General features: G+C 42.1%; 1 protein-coding gene across 5 annotated transcripts in view; it reads right to left on the reverse strand.

The window, feature by feature from the left end:
* Nucleotides 1-469: 469 nt before the first annotated feature.
* The window catches only part of JUP (junction plakoglobin), a 63,944-nt gene continuing 44,585 nt past the window's right edge, over nucleotides 470-19,828 (reverse strand). For 2 of the 5 annotated variants that reach the window (XM_060780994.2, XM_060780995.2), the window contains 14 exons: nucleotides 18,258-18,493; nucleotides 16,382-16,635; nucleotides 15,583-15,821; nucleotides 12,773-12,974; nucleotides 11,327-11,471; nucleotides 9,178-9,281; nucleotides 8,468-8,806; nucleotides 7,531-7,686; nucleotides 7,251-7,370; nucleotides 6,410-6,560; nucleotides 5,872-5,993; nucleotides 3,961-4,000; nucleotides 3,225-3,397; nucleotides 470-1,450 (listed from right to left, as the gene is read on the reverse strand). In XM_060780994.2, the coding sequence (XP_060636977.2) occupies nucleotides 3,249-3,397; nucleotides 3,961-4,000; nucleotides 5,872-5,993; nucleotides 6,410-6,560; nucleotides 7,251-7,370; nucleotides 7,531-7,686; nucleotides 8,468-8,806; nucleotides 9,178-9,281; nucleotides 11,327-11,471; nucleotides 12,773-12,974; nucleotides 15,583-15,821; nucleotides 16,382-16,635; nucleotides 18,258-18,486 (2,250 nt within the window). In that variant the 5' untranslated portion in view covers nucleotides 18,487-18,493 and the 3' untranslated portion in view covers nucleotides 470-1,450; nucleotides 3,225-3,248. The remainder of the gene's footprint in view (nucleotides 1,451-3,224; nucleotides 3,398-3,960; nucleotides 4,001-5,871; nucleotides 5,994-6,409; nucleotides 6,561-7,250; nucleotides 7,371-7,530; nucleotides 7,687-8,467; nucleotides 8,807-9,177; nucleotides 9,282-11,326; nucleotides 11,472-12,772; nucleotides 12,975-15,582; nucleotides 15,822-16,381; nucleotides 16,636-18,257; nucleotides 18,494-19,828) is intronic. The other 3 variants (XM_060780997.2, XM_060780999.2, XM_060780998.2) reach the window with 3 other exon arrangements.

The following is a 19,828-nucleotide window of genomic DNA, read 5'->3' on the forward strand; positions in this document are numbered from 1 at the left end:
GAGTCCGCAGTGCTCTCTGGATGTGGGTGAACTATAATTCCCAAACTCAAGGTCAATGTCCACCAAACCTTTCCAGTTTTTTCTGTTGGTCATGGGAGCCCTGTGTGCTAAGTTTGGCCCAATTCCATCATTGGTGGACTTCAGAATGCTCTTTGATTGTAGGTAGACTATAAATCCCAGCAACGACAATTCCCAAATGACAAAATCATTTTTTTTTTTTTAGTGGAGGACATAAATTGGACTGTTAGGTTTCTTATGTCCAAATTTGGTGTCAATTCCCCCAGTGGTTTTTGAGTTCTGATGGTAGCACAAACTAACATTACATTTTTATTTATATATATTGGATAAAAACTAAATTATGATGCATTCTCCCAATCCTGCCATCTTTTTGTTCAGCAGTTGTCCATGATTGCTGCTTCAAAGTCAATGGTAGACATACAAAATAAATAAGTTCATGTGCATTGCAAGGTTGGGTTTAAATTTTTATTTGTTTTTTTAGCTTTGGTCTATACAAAAAAAATCCCTTAGAGAAATAATAATAAAATCTTCTGAAGTACATCTGCAGCTACATTGATCCCTTTTCCAGTGGAAGCCTCAAGCCATCACATTGAGAGAGCTGTTTTTAAAAATGCATTAGGAAGAGCAAGAGAGTAGGAAGGAAGGAGAGAACACGCCAATCACCAGGAAAGGTTTCGGGGAGGGAAGAGAAAGGAAGGCTTGGGTTAAAAAAATGTGCAAGAGGTGGTCAGTAGAAGGAGAGTTTTGCTTCAATGGTTAGTCATTCCTCTTCTTTGGAGGATTTATGAGATTCCTTGACAGGGCCACTAAAATCCACAGACACATCTCTTGAAGGCTATAAAAAAAGATAATTAAAAGCTGGAAAATGCAAAGCTGCTCATTTCTTGGCAAATTCACACCCATTTGGCTGCTCTTAAAAAAAATCCAACCCCCTCAATGTTGTTGTATTTTTTCACTTCCTAACTGACAAGCATTAGAAGCAAGGCAGTAAGGGTTGGTAAAATGAAGGAGGGGGAAGTGGTTTTACACCATGCACAGAAAATGTGTATGTGTGCGCTAATTTTTTAAAAAATTCTCTTATAAGGATCCAATGGCAGTTTGACAATGTTGTTCAACGCTACAAAGAAGTTGGCGGGGAGAGAGACAGAAGAGGGAGAGGTTAGTTGAAGTTGGGACACAGTGCGCTTGGATAGAAAGGAGTGGACTGCTGTTAGAAAAATTATTACAAGGGTGTCAGTAGCATCCTGGAAGAAAGAATGGGATGGGGCCTTTCCCATAGTCCCATAGAATGGAAAATTGGTTTTGTTTTAGAAAATAAAACCTCCTCGCAGGGAAAAAGAAGAGCTTGTCATCATCTTTCTCAGGCACTTCTGTCTCTAGAGTGTCCCGGATTTAAGCACTGGGGCTGCCCTCTTCTGCGTTAAGAAAATGTCTGTGGAGTAAGAAAATAAAGGGAGAATGTACTCAGGATACAAGAAACACAGATAAGAAATTTCCCTTTCGGACACAATAAGATGCTTTAGATCAGACCATACCATTTCGCCCCTAACCAATTCTCATTTATTTGGACTAGTATCTGTTCCCAAATGCTCACCGTGTTTTTCAAAGGAGCAACAATCTCTCTTGTTGACATGGTACTGCTGCAACTACAAACATTACAATTCTTTTAAGAGCAGATACATGTTTGTTTTAGCCAAGGGAATACAGTTATGTTGTCAGGCTGTGTATTTGGCAAGGTTAGAATTGGGTTGCTGTAAGTTTTCTAGGCTGTATGGCCATGTTCCAGAAGCATTATCTCCTGATGTTTCACTCACATCTATGGCAGCCATCCTCAGAGATTGAGGGGTTTGTTGGAAACTAGGCAAGGGGGTTTATATATCTGTGGAATGTCTAGGGTGGAAGAAAGAACTCTTGTCTGTTTCTGGCAAGTGTGTATGTTGCAATTAATCACCTTGATTAGCACTGAATAGCCTTGCAGTTTCAAGGCTTGGCTGCTTCCTGCCTGGGGAGGTAATTAGTTGGCTCGGATTGTTTCTTGTGTGGAATTCCCCTGTTTTTGAGTGTTGTTTTATATTTACTGTCCTGACTTTAGAGGTTTTTTTTTTTTTACTGGTAGCCAGATTTTGTTCTTTTTCATGGTTTCCTCCTTTTTGTTGAAATTGTCCACATGCTTGTGGATTTCAATAGTTTCCCTGTGTAGCTGGACATGGTAGTTATTAGCGTGGTCCAGCATTCCTGTGTTCTCAAATTATATGCTGTGTCCAGGTTGGTTCATCAAGTGCTCTGCTAGAATTTCCCTTTTTTTCTTTGTACACATTGGCAAGTTTCTCGACTGTATATATAAAGAGTTCATCTTCTCATCTGAAGCAACGGTTTTACCAGGAAGTGTTAAAAAGCACTTCCAGGAAGGATTACGCTATCAGTGCAGCTCTGGAAATGATATTAAAAAGGAATGTGGGTCTGTGGAGTAATTAATAGAATGACGTAGTGTTCATGGGGAACTGAAAGACAATTGAGTTAACCAAACACAGCAGCTGAAGTTCTTGTTCTTGTGAAAAAAACACACACAAAAGCTTTATTTTGTCTACATCAGGGATAAGAGAAGATGGATCACTGGTATTACTTTGACTGCTTTGTGGTAACATCACCTGAATTCCAACTTGCCATAGTTTAACAATAGCAACAGTAAGTTACATTGCTGAAATGAAGAAAATCTATGTAACTAGGAATGGATCTGGAGTACAAGGACTGTACGTTCTACTTATTTTTGGCACTCAGAACAAATGCTTGTGCTCAGAATTTCAAGTGTTGTTGCTTTGGAGCTGGTTGGTATGTGGGATTCAGAGTAACTGTGTCTATACAATATAGGTAATGGAAAAGGGCTCCCCTTTGGGGACTCAGGTTATGTCCACTGCATGAAGCTTTGCCTAGTAGAACTTAGAATTATACCGCAAACAAAATGAGATAACGCTAGCCTGAAATATGCTCATTTCTAGTTTAGGCAATAAAAAACAGACCACCGTCACACTAAAAATTAATCTACAGTTGCTCTTTAGCTTTAGTTCCAAATTACTGTTGAATTTTAACAATTCTCTAGAAAAACAGCTGTAGATACATGTTTTTATTTGGAGTGAAAAGCACCCCCTTTTCCCCCTTGGGTTTCAATGAACTGGGCGATTCCCAAACTTGCTAAAAGATGTTCTTACCTCAAGCCCTGGCCAAGGGGCAAATTAGGCAAGCATGTGGTCTCCGTATGGTGCCCGGATACCATCACTGTACCCATCAATGGGATAGTCGCCATCCAGGTCCACATGCATATCCATTGCATCCATGGGGATTTCAGCAGAGTACATGCCCCGATAGCCTGGATCCAGTTCTACTGAAACATAAAAGGGGGAAATAATACTCAGTTAATGTTAAGTAGAATGAAGGTAAGTAGGGGAAACTGCTAACCTAGGAATGGATTCTTGCAAGAGACCACACACATACTCTAGAAAATTTCCTTAGATGTGGTTATTACAATTTATTCCCCCTTGTCTGTAGAGAAATCATAATACAATAGTCTATAGCGTGGTCTAGTCCATGAGGATTATGATTATAGCAATACTAATATATAAAAATAGCACTTTTTAAAAGCTCCTGAAATGTAACTAGATTTGTGAACCGCCTAAAAAAATCAAGTTTTTCCATCTCTAACCTGAATGATAAAATGAGTTGCTGGCAAAATATTGAAACACACATATTTCCCTAAAATGTTTTCAAGGCTATTTCCTTTCCAATCCTGTGTTTCTGGACATTCATGTCTTTGCATGCCACTTAAAACTGTTTACCTGCTCTGCATGTCTTTCTGCAGAGCATTCTGCATTCTAGAACAGACAATTTGGCTTGTTCTCACTCATTAGAATCACACCTCAAGAAAAAGGTTGGCAGTTTCATACTTACCATCCCCATATGGCTCGTGAATGGGTATCATGCTTTGGGCCTGCAGAGAGAAGACAGATGGTTGCTCACACAACATGGTGACAGATGCCTCATTGAGGTCATAAGCTAACCCTACACTTTCCACAAGGGGTCACTACAGAAGGATGCTGTGGAGTCCTTTCAAACTCAGGTTTCCCATAGCAACCTCAGGACAACCATTTTATGGACTAAAGCAAGAATGATCAAGTTTTAGACTGCTGGTGTCCAGAAAACAGTGTGGCAATGGTCATAAGGTGCCTGAAAGCAAACACAAATGCTTGATGTATTGTTGAAGGCTTTCATGGCTGGAATCACTGGGTTGTTGTAGGTTTTTTGGGGCTATATGGCCATGTTCTAGAGGCATTCTCTCCTGATGTTTTGCCTGCATCTATGGCAAGCATCCTCAGAGGTTGTGAAGTCAGACCTCACAACCTCTGAGGATGCTTGCCATGGATGAGGGTGAAACGTCAGGAGAGAATGCCTCTAGAACATGGCCATATAGCCCAAAAAAAAAACCTACAACACCCCACAAATGCTTGAATTTTGGGAATCAAGCATATGTTCTGCTCAATTCCTGAAACTGTCTGGTCCTGGCAAACCACCATTCCTATTTATTGAGCTGATAGCATTGGTTTTAACCCTCTGCTTGATAAAGTATTAAGAAGTCCTGGTACTACTTTGAAACATAAGTACACCTTTTCCCATTTCCCATTTCCATACTTCCCTTTGCTTGTCTTTACCCTTCTTTCATTCCTGAGGGAAGAGACACACCCTAAAATAGGTGCCAGCCATGACATGAAGATTGCAATTGGACTTTGAAACGACGTTAGGAGATGGTAGAATGCTGAAACACAGTTTCTAGGGAAGGAGAATTAGTCACTAGGGGACAATGACATTGGGTTAGGCAAACATCTAACTAGACTTCTTTCGTTTTAAGGCAGTTTGGGCACACCCAAGTTCATACTGGGTGCTGGCCAGGTTCTGTGTACCTTGACTCTATCATACATGAAGTAAGAAACTCAGATGACATCCCAACACTGTGTTCTTTAGTGAAGCACAGTTGCTGGCAGCTGCTAATGTAACTGAGGCCTTGATGCTGGTGTGGGGGATAGAGGGATGGAAGAGGGGGAAGGGAGTGTCAACTTTTTAACTGGTGCCATTTTTCTGATCAGATTTCCCTGAGCTGCCATTTGTTCCAACAGCTGGCAAACAGGGTGAGAAGGGGGCATCTCCTCCTGAATGATGCAGTTAGCTACATTTAATTAAAAGCAGAAGTTGCTGGAAGATCTAATTAATCCGACCACATGTTCATTGGTTCTCAATGGGAAATGCTGAATACAGGAAAGCTTCCCTAGAACAGGACTGAACATAAAGAGTGGTCCTCCAGATGTTACAAGATGGCAACTCACAGCAGCCATAGTCAACTTAGCCAATAGTGTGGATGAACGGAAATTGCAGTCCAACAACACCTGAGCACCCACAAGTTGGCTACTCTTCTGAACACTGGTAGAAAAATCACTTCTTTAAAGGAAGCCACAAGGCAGAACAAAAGCCTTGAGATATGTTTCACACCCTGTTCAAGGAAGTTTTCCTCCTACAGATGCACAGATGGGGCAGTTTTCCATGATAAACAAGTTTTGGGTAGAGTTTTGGCTATGGGTAAAAGATTTGAGCTAGGACATAAGTTTATCATAATTCCCCCTTTCACATTCTTGTTTTATCTCTCTGCCAGCCCAGGCTTGACTTGGTCTTCAAGAAGACCCAGCTCTGGAGCCCCATGTTTGGCTACCTTTCAATTTCACTCAAACTCTAAGTAGAATACTAATTTTCCTAGCAACTGAGACAGGCAGAAAGCCACAGACTATTAATGTGCTCCTATTTCTAGACACTCACAGCTTCCCAAGCAGCAGGGTCATGTTTGAAGAGTGAGTTGGTAAGTTCCACAGAGACGCGTTTCCGATAGTCAGGGTTCTTGTCTTCAGAAATGCGGAATAGAACAGCTGCTGCATATGTAGCTGGAGACAGAGCAAAATACAATTTAAGCAGAGAAAACCCCCTCTTACTTTGTCAACCTATACATTGGCAACTGTCCACCATGTTTTCCAGTTTCAGGTATTTGTATGGCATTCAATTGTTTTGGATTCCTTATCTGTAAAAGAGCAGAATCCATAAACTTCTGCTCATTATTTCTGATCTCTATTCCTGCAATAATTTTCTGAGCCACATTACACCATGGTAAAGCCTTTCCTGGGCTGTACTATTTTAGGAAATTGGAGGTGGGGGGGGTGGCAGCTGTATGTTTGGATGCTCTCCCCAAAGGAAGGTAGACAGACAGCTGGAGGGCCAAATGTTCCCAATCTCTGTACTAAGAGAATGTTGTTCATTTAGACAGCCGAAGACAGTTGCACATATATGCAATCATAAGCTTTACCTGTGCCTTCATTCCGGGAGTGCAGAAGTTCCATCAGTGGGGCTGAGGCACCTTCTGCGTCAATGGCATCAGCGGCCTCTTTATCCTGAGCCAGCTCACACAGCACGCCGGCAGCCACACGCTGGATATTTTCCACTGGAGAATACAGAAGCTGAGATTGGGGAAAAATAAATAAGAGGGAGAATAAGACAGGAGACATTTCCATTTCATTCTATTTCCCTTGTTCCCCCGTCCTGCGCCACCCCATTCCTTCCTCACAGAATGTCTACTCTCAGTATTAAGCCTATTGGCAGGAACTACAAAGGATGTTCCATGTACTGCTGCTGGTGCTTGATAAATATTACATAACTACAACATGGCAGGGCTTACCAAGAATGAATACAAACCAAGACACAGAAGACGTTTTGTGGAAAAACAAGTAAAGTCACAAATAGTCTAAGAAAGGTACACAGTGGCCATGCTGACTAAGGGATTTTTGGTGCTGTAATTTCTCCCTCCGTAACTTTTTCACGTTTCCCATTGTGATAGCCATCATGCTTATAATTTGCTGTCCTTGCAATGGTGGATGGAAGTGGTGCCACATTTTAAAATCACAATTGTGAAGTTGGGCTGAAGTGGAGACTGATCTGGGATTATTGAGCAGACTTCACATTCAAAAGCAGGTTTTAATCAGGATCTCTCTGCTCCAAGTCCAGTCCTGAATGCCCCATTAGAACCATAATAATAATTTCTATCCTGCCCCAACTCCCTGAAGGACTCGGGGAGAACACATAAAAACACAAGCACCAGTTTCTACCCACTTTCCCTTCTCTTCAGTTCCCTTCCATTAGGATGCTCCTACCTGCACGAAGAGTGGAATGGTGTTTAGGCGGAAGATTTCCATTCGGTTCATGGGATCACGAGCCAAAATGTGCAGTGCACCCGTACAGCCTTCTACAATCTCTTCCATCTTTACTCCATCCTAAATGAGCAAGAGCCATTAGACACTGGGTTGGCAGTTTTGCCTGGATCCCACATCTTGTAAGTCATCAAGTTTAAAGTTACAACTAGGATGGCTACCTAGTTCTTAGGTAAGCCATTGCTCAAATTAGGGATCATCCAATATTCTCCTGCTCTCTCACCGTGTATGGTTGCTGTGTGCCAGCTGCTGCATGGCGCTGGGCGTCTTGGTGAGCCTTCACCAACAGTTGGACCAAGCGTGGGATGACAGCGGCTTCCTGCAAGGGGGCGTGGTTGGCCGGACACAGGGCCAGGTTACGAATAAGGCCAATGGTAGCCTGTGAGCAAGGAAAAGAAGAAAGGGACAAGTTCAAAACACTACCTCAAAATCCAGCCACATCACGACGGTGGTAGTTTTACTGCCACTTGGTTGCAACAAGGAAATATCAATGGACAAGTGCAACCTTTGCATTGAATCAGTGTAATAATAGAAGAGCCCCCCCCCCCTCCCAAAAAAAGTGCAACAATTTTGTTGGCAAACAAAAGCAATTCTCTCCCCTCCACAAATTGCTCTTGTGCTTTCTTACACTCTTTCAATTAAGATCCTATTCTCAAATGCCATCTGTACCTAGGCAACCCATCTCTTGTGGGTACCATTTTTGTAAACATGTTCCCACCTTTATTTTAGCCAGGGATTGAAACATTTGGCCTTTCACTGAATTGCAGCTGCCATAATCCCATCATGCTGGCTATGTTGAGTAAAGGGAATTTGAGGCTGAAAAATCCGGAATATCTATTGTTTACATCCTTTGCCTAAGTAATTTTTACAAAATGAATGTAAGGTATTTTAATTTACTCCCATGATATTGGTGTAGAGTTAGGAAGCTATTTTTTAAGGATAAAAGGTGAATGGCTTGCTTAAATCTATTCAATTTCCACAGTAATGTGCTGGCTTGTAACTCATGCAAAGAGCAACAACATGACATTACAACACAGGTGCCAAGTATCTATGTAAACTGCCTCCATGGCAGCCACTATCAACCACACTTCAAACACACACTCTAGATTCCATTAAGCAAGACACATACATGTCCAGCCACCGCCCTTCTACACCCATACCTTGATCAACGGCCACTGATTGGGCTGATTGAGAAGCTTAACAATGGCAGGGATGCCATAATTGATCCGCACAGAGTTCTGGGCCATCTCAGCCTCAGGGTGCCGGCTGGTAAGGTGCCTTAGAGCGCATACTGCTGGCTCAGTGATGTCTTCTTTGTCTCCTGCCCGGAGTATTGTGTGTATCAGGGCCTCCACACCATTTGACTGGGTCACTAGGGTTTTGTTCTTGCTGTTGTTGCAGGTCAGGTTCGAAAGGGTGCCAGTGGCACATGTCAGCACATTGATATCATCCGAGCTCAGCTGGTTGACCAGAATCTTCAAGACACCATCAAGACCATCCTGCAGTGGATGGAATGGGGCTAAGTGTTTATGAGATGTCTGCTAGAATTTACAGAAGTCAAAGATATATGCAGGGCTGTTATCAGCTGGAAGGCCTTAAAGCAAGCAGGCCTTCAGAAGCACATGAGCTAATCCAGAAGCAAAGAGAAGGCTAAGTGGAAAATCAACATCAGGATTAGCCTGTCACATAACTTGGTAGAGGGACTGAACTTTGCATTACTGCCCATCCCCACACCCACCCATACTCAATCCCATTTCTAAGGACTTCTGCCTCAAAACAAATGACTAGGCAGGGTCTGCAGTGATTACACATAAGGATACCGCTCGTAGTTCAAATAAATAGCTTCCAGGAAAAAAAAGGTATCACTCACCTGCTTTGTAGCTACATCTGAGAGGTTCCTCAGTGTCCAAAGGCAGTTTTGTACAAGCCTAGGACTGGCACTGGTCAGGTGTTTTCCCAAAGCTTGCATACCACCTGCCGGAAAGGGGAGCACAAGATAAATGCATAATATTGGATGACTTGGAAGAGAAACAAAGGAAAGAATGCTGAAATGATCCATTCTTACATTCAGTACAAACCAGCCTTTCACACCATGCTGCTTTCCAGACATGTTGGAGTACTACTTCCATCATCCTCAGCTAGCATGATCTTGGTGGCTGGGGTTGATATAAGTTGTTTTCCAAAATAGCTAGAAAGCAGCCGGCTATGGAAGCTGGTTTGGGTAACACTGAGCCACTACTACTACTACTACTACTACTACTTGGGAACTCACTCCCCAGCCTTTGGAACTCACTCCCCAGTGAGATTAGGGGCTTTCAGGAAGAAGCTGAAATCATAGTTCTGGGACCAGGCTTTTGGACAGCAGGCATAACAGCACTTTGGATGTGGAATTGGACTGGAATGGCTATATGGTTGACAATGTTTGTAAATTGTTTTTATCTTAATGATTTACCTATTGTTTTAAATTGTTGTTATATTGTTGTATTTGTTTGTATGTTGCGGCATCGAATTGCTGCCGAGTGTAAGCCATCCTGAGTCTCCCCCTGGGGGTTGAGAAGGACGGGGTAGAAATGCTGGAAATAAATAAATACTGTGTAACTCAAATTGGTTATTTTAGAATTCAGTTCTGGCATTCTGTCAGGAAAAGGCTGGATTCAGTTGTTACAATAGCTATTGCAACCATCATCTTGCAAAGCTTGAAGCAATAAGACAAGTTACTGCATGAGAGATGTAAACTGATAACACTTAATTAAGATTTTGCATGTTCACAATACTTATAGCATACATTGCTGTCTTTGAAATTTTTTCACATTCTAATATTTTATAAAGTGAATATTTAAATCAGGATGTAAGAATTTGCATATGACATTTGGATAAGAACCAACATGATTCTTGAGATTCTCACCATCCACCCATAGGTCCTGGTCTTTCCCCAATTTTACAGCCCCAACATTTGTCTCTTGGCTGAAAAATACATTTTAAAAGATAAAACCCCTTGTGGGGATATTCTATGCTGTACTGGGAAGTTCCACAGCTTAAAACTGACAACCACCTACGCAAACAATTAGAGAGGAATCTGGAAATGACATAGCATTTCTAGTGGCCAAATTGTTGGTTGCAACAGCATAGCTATCGTCTCCTGGAGATCTAGGACCCAACAATTCAAAGGTGCAGCCTTCAAAAAAAGATACACATAGGTATTAGTGACTATTTGTTGTTGCTGCTGTTGCGTGCCTTCAGGTCACTTCTGACTTATGGTGTCCCTAACAAGTAGGATGTCTTAGTCTAGTCTAATCTTACAGCAACTGTGAAATAAAGGAGATATGCACTTTGCTAGTTCCTGGATAAGATATCCCTTTGAGACCGATGTTCAGGTTTTGAGGATTTTGGAAAAGAGCTAAGTAAACGTAAACGTTTCCCCTGACATTAAGTCCAGTCATGTCTGACTTTGGGGTGTGGTGCTCATCTCCATTTCTAAGCCAAAGAGCTGGCGTTGTCCATACACACCTCCAAAGTTATGTGGCCGGCATGGCTGCATGGAGCGCTGTTACTTTCCCGCTGGAGTGGTACCTATTGATCTACTCACATTTGCATGTTTTCGAACTGCTAGATTGGCAGAAGCTGGGGCTGACAGCGGAAGCTCACGCCGCTCCCCGGATTCGAACCTGCTATCTTTTGGTCAACAAACTCAGCGGTTTTATCCACTGTGCTACCGGGGGCTCCAAAAGAGCTAAATATGACTATTTACTGGAGCTGGAAAAAAATGGGGTGGGGGAATTACACATCCCAGAATTCCCTCGGCTAGTCCAGCCACTGGCACTGCCATTTATTTACATACTCTTTCTCTCATTGCTTATACACCCTACAACTGAAAATTCAGGACTTACTGTTCTGCCTATTGGTAACTATAAATCAAGAAAGTATATTCTTTGCAACTGATCCTCCTGAGACAGCAAAGTAAACTCAAAGGTCACCAGTGTCACACTCTAACCAGGATTTCTCCTACTGTGGCCACTTACCGGCTTCTACAATTGCTGGCTTGTTGCTGGGACAGACAGACAGGACTTTGAGGACACGGCTGGTTGTCCACAGCAGCTTCTCATATGTGTAACTCCGCATAATCTGAACAAGGGCTTGGGGCCCCCCGTTGGCCAAGATAATGAGCTGAGAAAGCAAATGTACATGACAAATGGTTGGTCCAGATTCTGAGTATCCTGAAAGCCAGTGTGGTATAGTTGTCAGAGTAATGGATTAGGACTTGAAAAACCTAGGTCCTAATCCCACAGAGTCATGAAAGGCACTGAGTGACCTGGGTCTACTTCCTCACTACACTGCAGTGTCATTGTGAAAATAAATGGGGAGAAGGCCATGACTGACCCATTACCTTTTTTACTTTCAATAGGGAAGAATGTTGGCAGTTGCAGTCCAACAGCTTGGGCCATGTGTGTTTGTGTGTGCGTAGAATTCCTGTACATTATTCCCGACTCAGAACTCATTGCCTGGTGAGATTAGGCAAGCCCCCACCTTAGCAGCCTTCAAGAAAGATCTCAAAACTTGGCTTTTCCGTTGCACCTTTGGAGAGTGATATGATATTCCCTTTTGTTGTTCCTCCCATAAGGTTTGTTCTCATATTGCACTTTATATTACACTCCCCACTCCCTGTTTGAAGGCCTGTCTCCACTATTCCATCTCCTACCTTTTTTTCATTCCTATCTCATCTTGAGTTTTATTGTTTTAACTTGCACATGCGGCCCACCCTGGGGATTGATTTTACATTGGATTTAGTTTGATTTATTGATTTAATTGTATTGTGCATATTGTTGTCTTTGTTTTATTTTACTGTAATATACTGTTGGGCTTGGCCTCATGTAAGCCGCCCCAAGTCCCCTTTGGGGAGATGGTGGCGGGGTATAAATAAAGTTGTATTATTATTATTATTATTATTATTATTATTATATTGGATGATTTATATTACACTGCCACATTCACAAACAGAAAATAGTATAAACATTTGATTTTGTAATGGGGGTGGGGAAACAACCTATCTCTTTTTTGCTTTTCCTGTTATGACCACATAACAGGAGGGAGGGGGAAGTGCAATCACCTCTATTTTCAATATACTGCAGAACACCATCTCTTCCACTTTAAAAAAAATTGGAAGGGAGCTAGCTTGGCAAACCCATTGAGGAACAGAATTCTCATGGATTCTCGGTGCTATAATAAAGTCATTACTAGAATCCACTTACTGAAATCAATGGGAAAGTTAGTAATCGCTGATTTAGTCCATTGGCTTAAGTGGGCCTATTCTAAGCATGATTAAGTCAGAATCCAACTCAATACTTTCCCATTTCTCTGGATAAATACAACCCAACTTCCTGCAGCAGAATTTTCTGATCATATGATCCTTCGCAGCTTCACAATAAATGAAATCTCTAAGTTTTTAGTGTGGCTTCCTATTCCCTTACTTTGCTTTCCTGGTTCCCATAGGCAAGAAGCTGCAAGCAGTCAGTGGTGATGGCAAGGAACTTTGGGTTATTCTTGGTCAGCAGGGGTACCATCTTCTGCAGCCCATCAGCCAGGCGTACAGCCATCTTGGCTCCTTCCTGATACAGCAACAGGTTGTGAAGGGTGGTAATAGCATAAAACAAGACTGACTCCACAGGGGAACTATGTGTTCAGGAAGTTGGGAGAAAAAATGGGAAAAGACACAATTATGTTATTTCAAAACAGGTAGCAATTCTCTCCCTCCCCATAAAAATATAAATTACAGTACAGTATGAAACTACAGCTAAAAAGAATAACATACATTACTATTACCAACTCTGTCTTCCATCCAAGCCCAACTAAATAAAAAGGACGTAGTCTAGAGGAAATAACTATTTGATGTGTTTAAACCAAGGGACATCCTACAGAGACTGGATATAAAAGCTCCCTTATGCACAGAAGGTTTGAATTAAGCTTCATTTAGTCCAGTAATCTCTGTGATGATAGGATGATGGCAACAACCCCAAGGTGACAGGGAAAATGCCTTCCCAGGTCTAGTAATGAAAAATGCATCTATCTACCCAAGAAGCAAATCTGAGTTATATGTCAAATGCTGAGTTATATGTCAATTGCTGCCTCATTAAAGTAAACAGATCCCTTATGGAAAGTGAGGGTGTGGCTCCATAAGACATATATAACATGCCACCCTCCTGATGGACACCAACAATTCATATCTAGTTGGCCCTCTGGGGCTCGTATTTCCAAAAGTCAAGAGGGCACTGTGTTGCCTAGTTCTAAATTCTAATCTATTTCTCTCTCTGCCCTGCCAGGCACCATTTTCCCAAAATCTCAAGCAGAGATTTTAACTAACCCTGAAAGATGTACCACAAACTGAGCCTGCACCTTTCTGTATGTTCAGGACTTGCCCTTCTTGTGAATCTATAGCCTCTTCCCTTCAAATAGTTTGCAGCTAAGGCTGCAAAAAGTGGCTATTCAGTTTTTTGTTGTTATTGCAGCTATGAAGCTTTATTGTGGGGTAGCCAGTGTCTCTGCATTGGAGGGAGGGGGATTCCAAAGGGGCATGCAAATAGGAAAAGAGGCAATTATTTGGAATTTGCAAGACTCAGGAACTGAGTGAAAGTGTCAGAGAATCTGAGCAAGGCTTGGCTGTGGCACGCCCAAACTTGCATTTTCATAAACAAAGCCAGTGCCTCCATATTAAGTCAGCTGCTTTTCAGCTCCATTTTGTGCCAGTTGGGTGTGGGCTTGCAGCTGGCAAAGTGCTGCTGCAATTGAAGTGCTTAGCAGGATTTCCATGGCATATGAATAGGTAAAGTTTCCAGACCAGGTGAGGCAACAGCAGCTAGAATGTCTGAGTATCCAGGATATCGGAGTGAAAATACTGCCAACTAGCCATCATTAGACATCACCTCCAGCATTGAGGATAAGCCCTGCACTTAATTATGAGAGGCAGAGAAGGCCCTGTGCCCTGGAAGCTATCTGGTATAATCCCAGAGAAATGAGGATTGCTTCTAATATAATGCATGGGTGTGGGAAACAGCATTCTCTATGGGCACTGAAACAATGGAATGAGCCTTGGGACAAATTAAACTCTTCAGTCACAACCCATACAACTTGCATGTAATAGTCAGCAGCCTGAACAAATGCCCCATGCTTGGTTTAGAAAGCCCCCACAAATTATAGTAGAGTTCATCTAGGAGAACAATTATAGTAGAGTTCATCTAGGAGGTTGTATAAAGCCCTGAATTTTCCTCTTGGTCAGTCTCCATGTCCAGGGCCAGATGATGTAATTGATGCTACTGTTCCAGGCCCTTCTTAGCTGAGGGTGGGGAACAGTGCTGAAAATAAAAGGCATCTCCTGCTGCCTCCAATTCTTCAGCTGCCTCCCACACCTCTCACTCTCTATGTTTTGTATGTGACTTGAGTAACTGAGTAACAAGTGCAAAGGGTTCAGGGTGTTAGCCTCATCCAAGGTGTCGGTCTGAAAAAGACTTCAGGCATGAAAACATCTCTGTGGCTGTCTTTGATATGGTGCCAAATATGTTTTTTTTAATTCTTTTTTAAACCACTCATTAGAGCAGCTTACTTACATGGAACAAAGGGGTCCACTGTCTCTTGAGATGTTCTAGTGCAGTGGTTCTCAACCTGTGGGTCCCCAGATGTTTTGGTCTTCAACTCCCAGAAATCCTAAAATCTGGTAAACTTGCTGGGGTTTCTGGGAGTTATAGGCCAAAACACCTGGGGACCCACAGGTTGAGAACCACTGTTCTAGTGCCTCATCCACCATAATCCAGCCTTGCCTACATCTTATAGGCACCAGCTTCAAGAATCCTTGCCAGTTTTATTCAACTGCTGTCTGAATGGTAATACTTAGCAGTGGTTCTGGGCCATTATTATGGTTACTTTATGTCAGTGTTATCCGTAAATATGTATTGCTATGCACCAGGCATGGGCAAACTCTGACCCTCCAGGTGCTTTGGACTTCAACTCCCACAATCCCTAAGAGCTGGTAGGCTATTAGGAATTGTGGAAGTTGAACTCCAAAAAATCTGGGAGTCCAAAGTTTACCCATGGCTACTATACGCCATCCTAAAATATGATTTGAAGGGGTTCATATAGTAATATAAGAACTGAGTTGGGTTTATCTGACGTGTGGCTGGACAAATGTGAACAGAAGATCAAAACAGAGAAGGAGCTGGGGAAAAGGTGGAGTCTTTCCCCCCTGGAAGAGTTGCAACTAGGTGAGCTACACCAAAGGTTGCAGAATTACCTGAGCATACGCACAAGTGCTGGGATGCCCCCAGACTTAAAGATGGAGAGCAGTCCCTCACGATGGTGGGATAAGTTGTGGAGGATGCTGGTGGTGCAACGAGCTGTATCTAAGTCACTGGTATTTTGCATGGTGCGGACCACAGCAGCAACTATCTGAGGCGACTGCATCAGAGCACGGCGTGATGCCTCCTTCTTGGACAGCTGGTTTACAATCATAGCAGCTTTGCTGACCACCACCTGGAAGGAATGAAGATTACTAGCAGATGACTAAGATGGCACAGAGGGAACACTTTTTATTATGTTGCCTCTTTGTATTTTTTTCAATAAGAACTAATATTGCTCTATATTTTGCAATGATTCTGCAAAAAGAGAAGCCAAATTCCATGCTCTGTAATGGTCACACAACGTAATACAATTCCCCCTACTCTGCATAATTCAATGCCCTTCTGTGAGTCATATGGAAGGGTCAAAAGCTACATAATAAGCTGAATTTTGCTGTCTGGCTACCAATCATCATATTAAGCAGCTCCTCTGGGTTTCCATACTTGCATGAAATATTGCCTTGTTCTTTCCAAGCATATTTTTGCAATCACTTGAGCTAAGCCCTTAATCTGGAGGAAAGGAAGTCATGTAAAGATAGAAATATTATCTGTGGCCAAAGCCACATTCTGAAAGTTCCCTGCAGTACCATGTCATTGCAGAATGCATAACTGTACACATAAGATACTGCCTGGGCTATGTTCCCTGAAAGGATCCAGTTCTTGCAAGAGGTGAAGAGCCCAAATGCACCATCTTACCGGATCCTCATCGTTGAGGAGTTTGGTGAGTTCAGGGATGGCACGGGTGGCCAATTCGGCATCATCTTGATAGTTGATGAGGTGCACAATGGCTGACTTGAGCATCTGAGAGGGTTCGGCCAACCGTTGTACATTCGTCTGCTGTCCCTCAACTTGGGTGGTGATGAGGAGGGAGCGGTCCTCCACCGTTTCTGGGTACATGGCAGCACGGATGCGCTGGGCACGGGTCATGGCAAGCTGGGATTCCAACTCTGCTGTAAAGAAGGTGGGCAGGATAGAATTAGCACAGAGGAAATCCCAACCAGGATTTCCATCTGCCACATTGGGAGGTTCATGAAACTGTTTCAGTTCCACAAGGTGTAAAAGACTTAGCATGTGAGCAAAGAGATAAGGCAGGAGTTAATTAGCCAGCCCGATTAGGCAGTTGTAACACAAAGCTGCTTAATTAAAAAACATGAAAGAGAGATGGGGAACGGCTTGCAAAAAGGCCTGACACACAGGAACAGAGGAACTGGGGGTGGGGTGGCTCAATTATTGCAGCAAACTGTGTCGATATACTACTGAAAGACTCACAGTGAAAAGAATTTGGCCATTCTTTCCAGCACTCCAAAATCTCTGAGTTTTCTCTTGTATCTTTACTTCCGCTAAACAGACAAAAGATGATGCTTTCGCATCCCTAGCTCCTTTCACATGGAGTCTGATATCACTTGACAAAACGTGTATTTCCCTGTGGTGAAGTCAATCACCATAATGTCATCCTTCAAAGGAACATTTTCATGCCATCTCTGTCTTCGAACCAATTTCCAAAGACAGCCTGCAAAACAGCTTGTGGATAGTATGTGGGCTCCCCAGCTCCTCCCTAGAAACCATGCTGACAAATTTCAGTGCCAAACTGAAACAATGAATTTGAGTGGCAACTAAAAAAAGGCCTTAAAGCATTTCATTTCAATTATATTATTTACAGAAGTTTTCTGATTTTGGTGTCAAACACTGCAAATTTATTTCAGTGCTTTGAAGACTCTTTCCAACCCCACTCCAGTTTGACATTAAACTTCAGAGGATTGGGAGAGAGTCCCAGGAGGGAAAAATTAGCCCCCACATCTACAAAAATTGCCCCTGCTTAATAAAATTAGAAAAAGATGCACATTCTTCACTTCTTTTGATGGACAGGGATATTTGTGAAGCTGCCAACAATCCCAAAAGAATAAGTCAAGAAAAAAGGATACACAAAGAAAAAAAGTAGTTCTACATCACATATAAGAAAGCACATATAAGCTACAGACCTTTCAAAGTTTTATGCCACCTACATTTATACCATATTACTTTGAGGCACCTTTTGACTCCTTAACAGGAGAACCAAAGCTGAGGACTGATAACTCACCTTACCTTGATAAGACAAATCTACAAGTGGTATAGTAACTTCCTGTGTTGGTCTCCAATATTTAAATGCTGTCAAGATCATGTATGGGAAGCTGACATGCTTCCTTTTCACTTCTACTACATTGTGGTCAACTAGCTCTTCTTATGAGGCTGAAAATGTGTGATTTGCCCAAGGTCACCCAGTGTATTTCTATGATCAATCAGGGATTGGATCCTAATATCCCAATGTCCAAATTCATCAGTGTAACCATTGGCTCTTTCTCTGTTACTTCTAAGTTATGTATTCATCAGTGTAACCACTGGCTCTTTCTCTGTTACTTCTAAGTTATGTAGTCTCCAGAGCCATTACTGGATTATCACCACAAGCCATATTGTGGAATGCCAGGTGTTGTGGTTCAGCACTTTCCAACTTTGTATAACCCTGTCTGATTTTTATTGCAGGACAAAGGCACATTGTGAGGTTAACAAATGAATAGGTACTCTAGAAAAAAATTACCTTGAGCCTGAGCTTGAGCCTGGGCCTGCCCCGCTCCAGCCTGACTGTAAGTAGTGGTCTTCTTAATGGTGTATTGCTTGCCATATAGGTCATCATCATCCATCAAGCACTTGCTGCTGACTGATGGCACCTGGGTGTTCATCCCAGAGTGGATGCCTGAATCGTAAGTGTAGGTCTGTTGCCATTCTGTCACCTTGATGGGTTGCTCCATCATGTTTACCACCTCCATGGCTGCTCTGCAAGATCAACAACAGGGTTAGGGAACTGTGCTCAAGGTTCATTCTCACAGTTAATCTTATCCAGTATTCAGTTCCACATAACGGACAAGCTGGAATGCTTCGATAACCTTTTAATATTGTGCCTTGCTATGAGGAATTTGCCATTTCTTGTCACCTTCACCTGTTTACAGGGATTTTCTCCCTTTTAGTAGCTTCCCATGAACATGGAGAAATTACTCCTTTGGACAACAGCTCCCTAGGGAAATCTGAGAGTTGTTCAAAAGCTCTGAACTCCCCTTACCAAAGCAATAACACACAAATTCAAATCCCTGCCCAGTTCATGGACTCTTTCCCCCTCCAGTGAATTCCAGCTCTTCAATAACAAAGATAATTTTCCAGACTTTATTTCTCTCATGCTAATCTACTGCATGCGGTTGGCATGGATATAAGAATTCCAGAACACTTTGCAAACTGCAACGAGTGATAGGAACACAAACATCGAAACACACAGAAAAAGATTTCACAGCTTTTGCAGCGTTCTGGCTAATTATGAAAACTTTGCAGATAATGAGCACAGTTTGCACCACAAATATGGTATAATTCTCATCCTTTTTTTTATATTTTTTTGGACAAGTGATACGCTAATGGTAATCACACCAAGTGTAAAACATTTTCCTAAACTGAACATGGCCCACTTTTACCTTTCATAATTTTGCCGTCCCCCTTATGCTACTTAAGGCTTTGATAATCAGCAGGTTTGAATTAGTAGAAGTGTATGAAATATATGGAATATATGAAAGTGTAAGACTTTATATATTAACATTTATAACCCCTGTAAAGAAGTTGGAAGCCGTTGGACATATATTTTCTTTGTTTGTTTCTTTTCTGTCCCCCCCCCCCCCCCCCCATGTATACCTTTTAATGAGACTGGAATTCTCTCTGTCTCTCTACATATTTATACACACACACAAATACCAGAAAATTTTGCCTCCTACTCAGTTTAAAACTGTTTGCTTTTCAGGGCAGGGACCTTGCCTTCTCTCTCTCTCTCTCTCTCTCTCTCCTTTTATTATTCTGAAAATAGGAATAGATACTGAAAGGGACAACCCTTTCAGTATCTATGTTTTTATTCTTTTTATCGATTAATTTTATTGTGTTTCTGTTTTTATCTGTGATTTTTGGGCTTGCCTCTTCTAAACCGTCCTTAGTCCCCTAGGGGAGATGGTGGCAGGTTAGAAAAATAAAGTTGTTGTTGTTATTACTATTATTCCTCTCCAATGCAAAATAGTTTCTTCCTTTTTATATTCTAACAGACTAATATGACTGCCTCTTTGAAATATACTATATAATGTT

Source organism: Anolis sagrei, chromosome 6 (genome assembly GCF_037176765.1).
Source record: "Anolis sagrei isolate rAnoSag1 chromosome 6, rAnoSag1.mat, whole genome shotgun sequence".
NCBI lineage: Eukaryota > Metazoa > Chordata > Lepidosauria > Squamata > Dactyloidae > Anolis > Anolis sagrei.